The sequence below is a fragment of the Pectinophora gossypiella genome, chromosome 5 (assembly GCF_024362695.1).
Source record: "Pectinophora gossypiella chromosome 5, ilPecGoss1.1, whole genome shotgun sequence".
NCBI lineage: Eukaryota > Metazoa > Arthropoda > Insecta > Lepidoptera > Gelechiidae > Pectinophora > Pectinophora gossypiella.
This window is the reverse complement of record NC_065408.1, coordinates 5,522,420-5,536,745: the sequence shown is the minus strand read 5'-3', so window position 1 is coordinate 5,536,745 and position 14,326 is coordinate 5,522,420. Positions and strand designations below refer to the sequence as shown.

General features: G+C 38.3%; 1 protein-coding gene across 8 annotated transcripts in view; it reads left to right on the top strand.

Annotated features, from left to right (window-relative positions):
* The window catches only part of LOC126366836 (PDZ and LIM domain protein 3), a 45,139-nt gene that overhangs the window by 30,008 nt on the left and 805 nt on the right, over positions 1-14,326 (top strand). For 4 of the 8 annotated variants that reach the window (XM_050010142.1, XM_050010147.1, XM_050010143.1 and 1 more), the window contains 5 exons: positions 6,014-6,160; positions 7,579-7,626; positions 9,168-9,256; positions 13,664-13,799; positions 14,216-14,284. In XM_050010142.1, the coding sequence (XP_049866099.1) occupies positions 6,014-6,160; positions 7,579-7,626; positions 9,168-9,256; positions 13,664-13,799; positions 14,216-14,284 (489 nt within the window). Of the gene's footprint in view, positions 1-6,013; positions 6,161-7,578; positions 7,627-9,167; positions 9,257-13,122; positions 13,800-14,215; positions 14,285-14,326 lie in introns of those variants that run through there. The other 4 variants (XM_050010148.1, XM_050010150.1, XM_050010144.1 and 1 more) reach the window with 3 other exon arrangements.

Genomic DNA, 14,326 nt, shown 5'->3' with positions numbered 1-14,326 from the left:
GAACCATAATTTCTGGCAATAAACCGAGTGTTTTATGTGCGACTCCACGAGGTTGTGCGCGACGGAGGCTCTCGCCCACGTACACTATTTTCCCACTATATTTCCAAAATAGATTGCATAGAAATCGCCTTGTTTTCGGGAGAGCTGGCTGGAACGGCAGTCCGCGATCGCTCGTTGCTCGACACACGTCCGCGCCTCACAGAGTGCTAAGATGGCCGTTAACCCTAACTTTTTCCCCAATGGGTACCAGGACCCCATGCACCCCGAAGAGGAGGTTGTCACCAACTGGGTGCGTCACTTTATACCTACTACCTGACGAAGTTTGTTAACCTGTGCTTTCGGCTACTTACATCACCAATCGTTATAGTGACCTATTGGACTCCATATGCTGTGATGACGGTGTATATCTCGAATGTTCAAGCGCATCTAATTTTGGAGCACTTGAAATCACCGCGTAGTGTTACAAAATATGTGATGTAATAACCCGTCCCGTTTTACGACGCAGTTTTTCTTAAGGAAAATATGTTTATTTATGAGTGTTTAGCGCTAGTTTGTAGTGTCATTAAGCTTTGATGGTTTTGTGTTAGCATTGTTTTTTTAAATTAATGTTGAAATTGCATTCAATCATGCAAAAGACGGAAGTACAAACATAACTTTTATCGCCGTAATCTACCTACAAAATTCAAAACTAACATTTTAATTGTTCACAAGCAATAGAAACTAACAGCTTTTTACCTTTCACAATTATGAAGAAAATTATGCCGTCGACCTAATTCACAGTTTCCCGCCTTAAAGCTATCAACATCAATTTACTAATCATCTATCATATTTTAAATTTTTGTACTTTTAAATAATTTATTAGACACACACACAAATGCCTACGTAAAACACAATTTAGTTAAGTAATTCGACTTTCGCTCTACCAATACATTTTATTTGCTTGCTTTAACTCCTTTTCCATCAAACTGAGGGGAAAAATTATGTTAAAAAAAACATACCCACGTCGTAGATAATATAATATACAGGTTCCCACAACGCATCGTAAATCCTATTTTTCAATAAATGTCAAAAGTCGGCCTTTTAAAAGTAAACTATGTGTTTAGAAAGTAATTTTGCAAGTGCCATAAAGAGTCCTGCGTATCCAGTCAGTTCGGATTACATCCTGTCACTTTCTTCACGAAGTTTAATTTACAATTCGGCCTTCATGTGATTTGTAATCGCCAGCTGTGGTGGCTATTTCAGTACCAATGTCATCGTCATGTGAATATTTCCCACCCACTTGAACTCTCACATACGTGGGCTTCAACCACGGCAGCCAACTCGACATGTCCTTATTTTCGACTATACTTACACAACTTTATATATAATATTAGGCCTATGTTTATATAATATTAGGAAAATACCATCATCATCATCATAAACAGCCTATATACATCCCACTGCTGGGCATAGTCCTCCCCTTAATCAACCGGAGGGGGTATGGAGCATACTCCACCACGCTGATCCACTGCGGGTTGGTAGAGGTGTTTTTACGGCTAATAGCCGGTACCAACGGCTTAACGTGTCCTCCGAAGCACGGAATCGTCTTACTTTTTCAAACAATCAGGTGATTCAAGCCTGGAAAGTCGTTACCAAACAAAGGACAGTCTCATAAAGTGATTTCGACAATGTCCCTATCGGGATTCGACCCCGGGCGTCAAGATCGTGAGCCTCTCTAACCACTAGACCACGGAGGCTGTTGGAACATACCATCAACTTGAAAACATTATATTTTGGCTTCTCATTGCATCTAAAATACATTACATGAATGGGTAAGAAGTATGTCAGGATCGAAGAATAGAATTCCATAGTCTCTGCTTACCCCGGTGGGAAATAGGCGTGAGTTTATGTTTGTTTATGAATGAGTAGAGACGAAAAACGAAGCTTAGAATGGCGTAAAAGTTGATAGATACTTACAAGATGATCCGGTTATTAACAAAGTAATATGTAAAGTAAGATTACTAAACAATTATTGGTAAGTATACAATAAATAAAATAACTAAAAGCATATACAAAAACAAGTGGAATATTCCATTTGATATTAACTCTGAATCTTCTCCGTCAGTATTCGTTACGATGTCACTAACACTCTGTATACCCAGGCTAGACGACAGCGTGATAAATAATAATTTATAAAACGTCAAAACAGAACTCGGGTTAGAATAAGTCTGAACGGTAATAAGATAAATATTGCTTGCATTAAAAATCATTCACTACATGAGGTCCCACTTTAAATAACTATTACTCACCCAAGCATGTAGGTATTTTAATTAGAAACGTAGTGGATTTCTCCGCTCATATTCAGTTCAAGTTTTCTCTTGCCCGATACTCTTTTCTTCTTCTTCTTTTCTTAATTATCTTTTGTCTTCTTTTCTCTCTAGTTTCATCTTGTTGTTGTGTCAACCTACCTCGCTGATGGTTACAGCGAACACGGTAACCTTCTTGCGTGTCCACGTGTCAGTTCACCTTGAGACATTTATATTTATATTGTACTGTTTTAAAATAGAAACATGGACTTCCGCATTTTTCAGCATTATTATTACGATCTCGCACTGTTCGTTTAGATTGATTGGGAGAAAACTGTGCCAGCATTAGGAGTATTGTAACGTTTATTAAAAACATTTATTTCTATGATAATGCATAATGCAAGTTATTACTACAACACTTAACTTCAATAAGTCTTATAACATATAGGTACATAAAAGGTCAGGCATCCCATTGAGGGTAAGCTCAGATCACGGAATTTTACTGACTATAATCCTGACATATTATCGCGTCTTCCACTCTCGTGAAAATCTTCATACCAGATGTTGGCGTCAGATCTGGCAACTCCCGTTGTCTAGATATTGTTGATTATATGGCGCATAGCAACGGGGGCGTAAAGTAAGGTTTTTTACATTATCAGAATTTTGTGATCTTTTACTCTTTATTAAACGTTAATACTGAGTTGGTCATCTTTGATTTCGCTCGCTAATATCGTGGGGCCTACAAGTTTAGAGTACTTTTAACCTAATCTTTTCTTAAACTTCTTTAAAAACATTCTGAGTCTCATCTTCTTCTTTGTCCTCGCGACTTCCCACTACGCGAGATCGGTTTTCCCAATCATACGGCGGCACCAGGTGTCTCGCTGGCAAACAGCGTCTTCTTTGAGACCTAACGTTTCATATCCAGGTGGTTTGAAATCTTCCTCCCCCTCTTTCTAGTAGCCATGGAGTTTTCTCACAAAATAGTCTTCCCTTCTTCACATTACATGGCCGTAGCATCTGGGTTTGGATTCCAATATCTTGTCAGTTATGGGTGCAACTTTAAAACTATCCCTGATGCGCTTGTAACGCACTTTATCTTTTGTGGTAACTCTAACGACTATATACCTAAGCACTTATGCATCCTAAGTAAATCTTGTTGGTAAAATCATTGAAAATGTCGGGAAATAAAGCGTACGATGCGAACATAGCGGTTGCGTCAGATTCCCGTTGTAAACAAGGACAGAAATAAACCGCTGTACGCCCATTGGCACAATTCACCAGCTAACACGCTTTGTTATTGTTAAGATGTATGAAACAAGCGTAGTGACCATTCGTAGAAAGCACATCAAAGTCTGTCTACTGTCGGAAATTTCGGAATACTTTGTATTGATATTTATATACATATCTAGTATTATCGTTAACAAGATGAGTTTTATCATTTAAATAGCCTGTTGTGTAGTTCTTCAATACTAACATAACAGCATCACGCCTGTATCTCCGAAGGGGTAGGCAGAGGTGTAGTGTATATACCTAGTAGTTCAAGTTAAGTCCCATGTAGCGAGTCTATTTGCCATTAGCCGAGTAGAAACCCTGAAACACCACATGATATGAATTCAAAGTAAACTTCAGAGGTTGAGTGCGCGAGCTGGTTATCGAACCCCTGACACCACGATGTAAGCCACCGGGACGGATTCTTCAGCACTGGACTGCAAGCAAATAACACATAGGGACGTAGTCAGGCGCTTACGAAAGTTGCTTTTCCCTACGAGAACCGACACAATGATTCTGTCCGTTCTAAAATGAAAGCATAGGTATTATGAATGACAAGCTTCCCTGATTACCCTGCCATCATATCTATCTTAGGACTTCGTATCAAAAGTGGCTTCAAGCTGATTACTTTGGCCCTGTCCACCCCATCAGGCATTACGGAGATGAGTTTCCGCATGTATGTCCCTTTGTCAGTTTTTACGATAGATATACCAAAAAACATTGATGTATTTTATGTTACTCCTGATAACATAAGCATTTGAACACGTCCATGTTCCTTTGTCATATATAAGTATAACTTATCTGAAAAAAATTTTTAGAATTTTAAAATCCGAACAAAAATATAACCTCGACGAAATGTGCAGATGATTCACTTCAGAACTTCGCGAATAATTCGCTTTGAAGTGTTTCTTTCGCGAATTTTCCTTCAATTTTACAACCGTAATGGCGACCGCGACCCATATCTCTCCGCAGCCGCATAAATAAGCGAAATGGGTCAGAAATCATATCGCTGGAGCAAGCCCGCGGTATTATTAGATTGGGTAGTGACGAAAGCGGTGAAGGATATTGAAAAATTCGTGCTTATATTAAGTTTTAAACCCACTACTCAATAGAAGGAGAAGTATAGAAGTTCAATGGAAACTGCTTTGCCCAGCAGTGCACATGCTACATCGCGACAGATGCTAGAGTCCTACCACCTTACAAATAAAAAATTAACCAGGGATGAACTTGGGTTTAAGTATTTGACAGCGTGGCTAGTCCGCAACCGAAAGATGCCTCGCGGCCGCGGCACTGAAGACGCAATATTACGCAGTATCTGCATTGAGTTACTTATCACAACTTGTGTTCCTGTGGTACACCGGCTTGCTTCTCAAACGAGCTTGCACCACGATACCGGACTTGCACTAATGAGTTATTAATTTATCTAAAGTGCAGTTTTCATAAACACAGTTGGCTCGACCATTATTGACGGCGACACGGCTCACCTATCAAGTTTATCAACATAAATCTCGATCAGATGTTGGTACTTGACTCTTCTTGCGATGGATGTACCACTGACTACTCCAATTGGGATATACTTAGTCGTAAGGTTATATTATTTCATTTAGTTCCATTGAAATCCGCAGAACTTCTTTCATGCTAGACACGCGTACACGCTAGACAAGATAGGCAAGAGATTTGCTCTCTTCTTCTCATAGGAAACCAGACGTAGTGTGGTATTGTATCGGCGGGCGTCCTTCAGATAAAATAATAGCATGCTGCCCGCGTATCACGCACTACACGAAATTTATGGTTTATTTGTCGCTTACAGCATGCTACGGCTGTTGATTCCTTCAATATTTTCATACACGAACGTGGGCCTACAGTACGTCACACTATATTATGAGCGATCGGGGTTTTCCGGCTTGGACAAATGTGATTCTAATGATGGAGTTACAGCTGACAAAATGGTTGTGACTGCCAAAAAACTTTGTAAACAGGTTATTTGTCGTGTGAAATGTTCTGACGAATTTGCTATGAGATAACTCAAGGTCACATACGAAACACGCGTTCTGCTTTCGATGTTCTTAAAAAATATTGTTTTGTTGTCGAAATAACTGTTGTGTAGTTTGGATCATAGATAATAGATATCGAGTGGTTTTCAGGATTTGTACCCGGTCAATGGCAATAGAATCGCAATTTCTCCCATTTTACATGAGACTTAAACATAGCTATTTAGTCTGTCAACTGCATGTGGTTAGCATTACTTCATACTTTTCCTACATTTAGGAATTAGACTCAATTTGTATGAATCCGTCCAGACACAAATCATCAAAATTAGCTTCTTTCTTTTCTTCGCTAAAAGGCTTCCGGTCCCACTCCTGAGTGCATTGAGCTTAAACAAAATCTTAATTAAAGACTTCCCCTCAAGTGTAGCCAAGGAATCCCTGAAAAAGCTTATCGTTGAAATTAAATTCCAGCCATACCGCACCACGCCTCTAGTGCTGCCCGGAGCCAAGGTCCGTCGTGAACCTGGACCCACGGAGAGCTACCTGCGCCACCACCCCAACCCGGCCATGCGCGCGCCGCCGCACCACGACTACCGCGACACACTCATGAGGCAGAAGGTAGGATCTACGCCTTGCAACATGTCCAGCCTCCGTAGCATACTGGCCGCATATAGCACGTGACCCGATAAATTAATCAATTCCATTGACTCATTTATCCTGTCGCGGAGGCTACGCTGCGGCCACAGATGATTATACTTATTTATTTTCATATCACAGTAATTTATGATATGTAGGTATGTTATATTAATGTTCTCTGTGGAATAAAAAGACGCATATTTGCACACCCACTGTTAATTAAGAACTGTACCTAAATTCTACAGTTCTTTTACATTCTAGACAATAACACTCTTCAGTCCTCTACAAAGAATAATTTACTTACATAATTTACACCAAAAACATCACCAGCTGTGGTGCGCCCAAGGCCTCTGGTATTATCCTTTAAACGTCAAGACTAATGTTGAAGGAAGAAAGAAGCAGAGGCCTATTATATAAACATACAATGAAAACTAGTTTTAAATACTTACTAGTTTGTATATATCTTAACTCGATCTAAAAGTATTACTAATTGAAACTTTTTATTAATATTGTTACATATAACGCGTAAGCGCAATAAAGTCTATGTATAAAACTGCCTCTATTGAAATTAAAACGTTACTTTGAGTTTATTCGAATTCACGACATGAGTTGCGAAAACTTTTTTCTTTTTGTTTTCTTTACACAGACTAAAGTATACTATAAGTAAGTCCATGTTTCAAAATAAACATTTTAGAAACATATATTTTGCAAGGAATTCGACGTAACTCTATATTAAATACTTATTGTGGCATGTACTCTTTAATCACACACTTGATAGACGCACGCGCACATACACTTCACAAAAACTATGTAACATAATGTATACATTTTCGGGATGTTGTGTAGAATCCCGATAAACCGGGATTCTGTGTTCAATCCCGGGATTGTGTTCGCTAAGCATTAGAAGCTTTCTATGGCTGCACTTATAGCACTGATGGTCAGACAAGCTACATTATAGATGTAGGCACAGGTAGTCACTTAGTAATTAGACGTAGAGTTACGAGATTTGTGCAAGATGCCAGGACAAGAAACGTTTATGATTTATTTATAACTTTTTTATTAGTAGTGTAACTCTATTTGTAATTACCAGTTTTTTTTTTTGCTATGTAGATACACTAACGCATAATCTATGAAAAATATGCCCTAGTGCTATCCCGCGCGTGAATTATGGTATTTTTTAAGATTTTATGAAACAAAAGTATTTTTAGGGATCAAATTCCATCGTCTTTTTGGTAACTTAACTATATCACAAAATGAAATGGAAAATATACCCTCTTACTTGTATGAAAAAGTCACAACCGGCTTTTCTTGCACATTACTCGCAACGCCCAAAATTTTTCTTTTGCTGTAGTGCACGGATTGGATTGTATTATAAATTTAGATATTTTATAAAAACTCAGGTTGCCGAGTCGGTGTTGCAGCGAGTCGTCGGAGAAGATACGAATAAGGTGGTTAGAGTGTGATCAGTGCGCTTATGTTACAACGACATCCCTAAAAAACATTTAATTTCAACATACATTGCCTTTTATGTAACAAATACTCTCACTTAAAGTCAGTTTAAAACAGCAATGTATACTGAAATAGGTTTTAGGGATGTCTAAAGCTGTTCTAGCATGAACGCGAAAAACTTCTGTTACGAAGCGTCCTTCGCAGTCTTTTGGTTGATCCTTTGCAAGAATTGAATATAAACTTTTTCTTATGACTATAATTATTATTATGTCAATTGAAAAGGGAAAAGTTCTCTTCAAAATACTTCATCAACAGTTTAGTAATAAAAATGAAAATGCAAGAAAATCAGCTGTAAAATGCGCTTACGCGTGTTGTTGAATGTAGCGGCATAACGTTGTATGCCCATGAGTCATTGCACATTCGGGAATGTGACCACTCCGTCCTCGTCAACCGAATCCGTTCTAAATGTAATGACGGCGTGTGCAGTTGCAATCTTTTACGCCCTCTTACAACCTACGCTTCGGTATTAAGTACAAAATACAAAAGTGCTTTATTCGTACCACAAATGATGACTAGATATAATGTTAAATGTAATTAATTACTTACAGACTTTTTTTAGACACCTAAACTAGTACACGTTCTGTATTTTAGGTCGATACATAACATAGATACATACGTCCCACTGCTAGGCACAGACCTTAACAAACCTAAATGGGGTCGGGGGTTGAGTTTAGGTCGATTTTCCCGAAAATCCACCACAGCTTCATTATCGGTTTCTCGGGATAATCCCTAAATTAAGGTAATGCGATTAAGCTATAAAATAAAACTTTTACATACAAAACTGCAGTTAAAATTAATGGTATAAATTTCTAAATTGTGGTTTGCGATCATAAGAATGAGGCTCGCGTTGATGTCTTTTGTATGTCATTTATGTGCTACGAACGTAGCACAATTTTCGCGTGTATTTATTTTTGACATATTTGGTTCGATAAGCAACTAGGTACTTATATAATTATTATACCTACTTATAAAGATAAGTTTGATTTCTTGCAAAGGGTCGACCGTTCTCATATTTTCATATGTCTATACGTCATCGTTTGCGCTTCTATAATATTGTTGTTAGAAATCATTAAGATAACTCCTGCTTTATGGAATTAAAATATAACACACCAGTCTTTTTTTAACAAATATTAAAAGTTATTTTGAAAATCTCAACATTAGGTATTTCATTTGTACGTAAGATGTTCTCTTTGTCTGTCGTATATTTAGTACACTTTAAGGGTGGTATTAATAAAATAATCCCAGCTTCAACACTCTCAAAATCATGTCAATAAGACAGTTCTTATATAAAAACTTGGACTTGAACATGATCTCGAGGAGAGTCTCAGCTGAGATTAGTTTATTAATACCACCCTAAAAGGGACTGGTGTACCACATTTATCATCAAAATCGATCGTCCTCAATTCTCCAACCTTCTCAGTCATTTGATTGGTCAAGTTATAATTCGGTATACATAATATGTATTAAATGATGTCCACAGTTTGTTCACAAGCAATTCAACTCGCCGATCAATCTATACTCGGATCAGAACATCGCCAACTCGATCAGGCAACAATCATCGCCTCTGCCGTGAGTATTTACTGAATAACAAATAGAAAAATGTATTAAAATCGTAGTTATACTAAGTTTAGATAAACCTTGGTGCTTACAGTGCCGGAAAAAAGGATAAGCAAGCCGGGGCGTACTATTTTGCTTGCACTCGCACAGTCCAAGAAACCACATAGATACCGTGTACCGCGCTCTCTTACTCCTTAATGGTTTACGGCCATTTTGACTAAAGTGAGACCGGGGGGAGGGGGGTAAATCCTTGGCACCGATACGAATTGACGCGGGGCGGAGAGTGTCCATAGTATATCTCTTTTTATTTAAGAGCTGCGCTCTTGTCGGTGGAGTAATCGCCTTCAATACTCCATATAAATTGAACGGTGGTTGCCCTAATCGCCTTCCGATTTCTCAATCGGTCGGTATTTTTCCATAGTATAAGTAATGTTATTCTTTATTCTATGCCGCTTGTCTCTGTTTCCCGGCTCTGTGTGCACCGATTTTGGGAGATAAAAACTTAATTTTAAGTTTGACAGTTCTAAAACGAGTTGCTATTTCTTTCTTGCATTCGTCTCAAGTAAAAGATAACACTATTTTAGGAGCTGTCAAACTATAAAATTTTTAACAAAAAAAAAACCGACTTCAAACGCAAAACTAAAAAGCAATAAATAAATTTACTTCGCACAAAGTAATTAGTACGTATTTTCAATTAGTTAATTAATTTATAATTCTGAAGCCGGTGCCAAGGAAATGCTACAACGAAGTACCGATTCATATATTTTTCAATACTGATTGTTTTGTAATTTTTTGTTTGACATTGTTTTGTAATTGCTTTGATATAGGTATTAAACAATATTGTGTGTACATAGTAATTTGATATTGTAGTAGGGTTGTTGTAGCATTTACTTGGCACCGACTTCAGAATTATAAATTAATTAACTAATTGAAAATACGTACTAATTACTTTGTGCGAAGTAAATTTATTTATTGCTTTTTAGTTTTGCGTTTGAAGTCGGTTTTTTTTTTGTTAAAAATTTTATTTTATTTTACGATTTTAAGTGATGGTTAGACCGAGCAAGGATGCAGACAGACAGATTTTCTGATTTATATTCATATATAATAATATAATATATTATTAGTAGTGATCACAATTATTATTGATGAACATGTTTACACACACACACTCACACACGCGCTAACGCACACGAGCACACGCGCACGTACACACGCACACACACAGATACACGCACACACACAGACACACGCACACACACACACACACACGAGCACACGCGCACGTACACACGCACACACACAGATACACGCACACACACACACACACACGCGCGCGCGCGCGCGCACACACACGCACACACACACACACATGTGTATGTGTACATTCACACATGTGGTTGTCAGTGGAAGCTGCTATCATACACACTCACGCATACATATAGATACAGTAGATTTCGCGTGGTTCGCTCGCTGCTATAGCAGCTCGCGTGTCCTGTTTATTCGAAACTGTCCCTCTTCGTATGGCGGCCATCTTGTTTTTCCGCCATTTTGTTTTTTTTTCACCGGCGACAGAATTTGACCAAGATTTAAATGGGTGTCGTGGAAACAAACAAAATCCAGGTGCAATAGGTTTGCCAGACCGTAGGATGTCTCCCTGATTGGGAGCAGTTTTCAAAGATGACGTTCCGATCACACCCCTATACATCATTTTTACCCCCAAGACATTTTCTGGAAAAACAAAATTTTGTATGGCGGCCATCTTGTTTTTTCGCCATTTTGTATTTTTTTCACCGGCCATTAAATTCGACCAAGATTTAAATAGGTTTCGTGAAAGAAAAATTGGTTCAGGTGTGATAGTTTCGCCAGGCCGTAGGGTGTCACCCTGATGCGGAGCAGTTTTCGAAAATCGGGAAGTATTTCCATACTTAACATGACAATCCGATCACAACCCCGATATATATTTTATATCCCGAGACATTTTCTGAAAAAAACAAAATTGTGTATGGCGGCCATCTTGTTTTTCCACCATTTTGTTTTTTTTTTTACGCGCTATGGAATTTGACCAAGATTTAAATAAGTGCTCTGAAAGAAATATTGGTTCACGTGCGATAGTTTTGCCAGGCCGTAGAGTATCTCTCTGATGCGGAGCAGTTTTTGGTGACCAGAAAGTATTTCCGTACTCTACATGACGTTTTGAGTAAGCGCCCCATACATTATTTTTACCCAAACGGGCTTCTTCCAAAATCGACAAAATTTTGTATGGCGGCCATCTTTTTTTTCCGCCATTTTGTTTTTTTGCACCGGCGATTGAATTTGATCAAGATTTAAATACGTTTCGTGAAAGAAAAATTGCTCCAGGTTGTATAGTTTTGCCAGGCCATAGGGTATCTCCCTGATGCTGACCAGTTTTCGAAGGTCGGGAAGTTTTCCCGAAGCCTAAAGATCGATCCGATCAATATGACTTTACAAACGCACTAGTCGCTCCTACGATTTTTGAAAATTCCCCTCGATTTCTCTGGTCTTCCATCATCAGATCCTGACTTCCTTGACATGGGACCCCCTTGGGTATATCTCCTTTCAAACAAAAAAAGAATTATCAAAATCGGTTCATATACGACGAAGATATGCCCGAACAAACATAAAAAAAAAAAAAAAAAAAAAAAAAAAAAAAAAAATATACGGTCGAATTGAGAACCTCCTCCTTTTTTGAAGTCGGTAAAAAATATAATTAAGCTTGACACGTTCTAGAGAAAAATATATTCGAGTTTGTTCTTCATGTTCGAAAGAAAGCACACAGAAGACTTGATCTGCCTGTAATATACTTTTGTGCATAGTGTGCGTTGACTCTTAGGTTTTTTTAACTTTATGTGTAAAAAGATATGTTTTATTTCTATATTTAAGTACACAAAACAAAAAGTAAGTTTACAAAACGAACCTGGTATCTCTTTCTGAAGAACGTCACAATAACGAAAGTCAAGGTAACCTAGTGAAAAGGAATTTCAAGAGCGCGTCACTTTTTTAAATATAACGTCTGTGATGTAATCTTGTTACGTCGTACTTTGCTCGTCCCTTAGGCAATTTATATGAAAAATACGATATTCATTTTACAAGGTTACTTCGAAATTCTATTATTATTTTTAATGTGAATTGGTTTTTAAATACAGCTAAAATATTAAGAAGTTACACTAGAGTGGGTTCACAAAGGGAATTTTATTTTAGTCCAAACATTCCAGTCCAAAAATATTTTTAAAAACACCTTTTTTGACGTAATTCTGCTGAGTAAGAAATTCATAAACAAATTGTTTACGATGTTTACATATAGTCGCGTGTAAAGAGGTTAAATTAAAAAAATGTGAATGTCACGATGGCCGCCGACGCATATCTTGGCAGTCTTGGCACTGAAATTCAGGAGCATGGCACCTCGCCAACTTTAACACTTTAAATGTTAGCTAAGAAAATATTTGACGTAATACTCGGCTATACGTACCATTATTTTACTGTACTGTTTGTACAATTTTACCTGTTACACGCATTCACGTGTAAATTGATACCTACTTTACTTATTATAATTAACTAATAAACTTAGCCTATTTGTTTATGAAACTGATTGGTTAGATAAGTAGATTCCCTGGCTTTTTGTGCAGTACCTACACAAGGAATGTAAATATCACATACTTATATAATTATGTACTAATTACATCTATGCGGGATGTTCGTTCAGTTATTCATAGAATCATAAACGATTCTAATGACTAAATTAACTTCCTGTATTATATACGTATGTTGAGGTATTGTGTAATCTACCCAATAGTATAGGCAAAATTTCCAAATTTAATATAAGTATAATGTAATAATGAGTTATTTCTCTGCTCACATAGCGCTAACGGCCATTACGCGCGAACGCACGTTGTCAAGAGGCAAGTGTTTTACTAGAAACGCAGCCAAACGTCGACGCCCATCTCTCATGACGCATTAATGCTTATTTTATTTTTATTTTGCTATCTTTCGACTCTGAACTTCGTCTCTCACACTCCGATCTCTCTCCCTCCACCGCGGAGACCGTCGTCGACATATTGCCGATAGAGAAGTGTCAAACATTCGCACTTCATGCGCCTCACGATCACGCGACAACATTGTGTGTATCGTGGCAGTAACTTAATTTATCGTAGATCTAAGTAAAACCCTATTTAAATTTAAGATAGTGAACTTATTCTACATGATTAATTTTAGTATTTTTATCGACCTCTCCTTCCTGAAACACAAACAAAATTAATTTACCTGTGTACTAATTGCTTCCGCGTCCCGCTAACGGCGTCCTTTGACGACTCTAATGTGTTTCTGTACTATTTGTTGCGCCTGCTAACCGACTAAAACCTAACGCCCCGTCCACACTTGCCGTTGGTCCGCCCCTACATGCAGCCACAAGCCGACGCTGTTGTACGACCCGGCCAAGTCGGAGACGTTCCGCGCGCTGCAGGAGGAGGGCCTGGGCGACGTCGTGCAGGAGGTGCCCACGCCCGTGCAGCCCAAGGTCTTCACCGCGCCGCCCAACAAGGTGTGATCATCATCCTTTATTACACATACAAAACATAATAAAATATAAAACATAAAGCGCAAGGCACTATACTTACTTGCAGTAAGAACACCTTTAGACGACTAAAGTACTAAGTTGTACGACAATTGCAACAACTTAGTCGAGCTGTACAGGCTATCTTCTTTGCTGCAACTACCAACACCCTCCGTTCAGAAGATGGGCGCTTCCAGTAGCAAGTTCGGTGAAACAATGAATAAAACAGTGTGAACATTAATAGATGTAACAAATTATATTTTAGACTTCGATCGAAGTTACTTTCGTATTCTGCAGTCCCAACAACATCAAGAAACAAGTACCATGCGTTGTTTAATACAGATTAAATATGATGTGACAGCATAAAGTTATTCCCATACTAATACATCTGTGCTTTTCGGCAGAAGCCGGCGCCTACACCTCGCCCGACCAAGCAGCCCGAGGGGAACACGAAAGGAAAACAAACGACCTTCGTAAGTAATCATAATCACCATTATAAGACCGTGAGTTCCCAG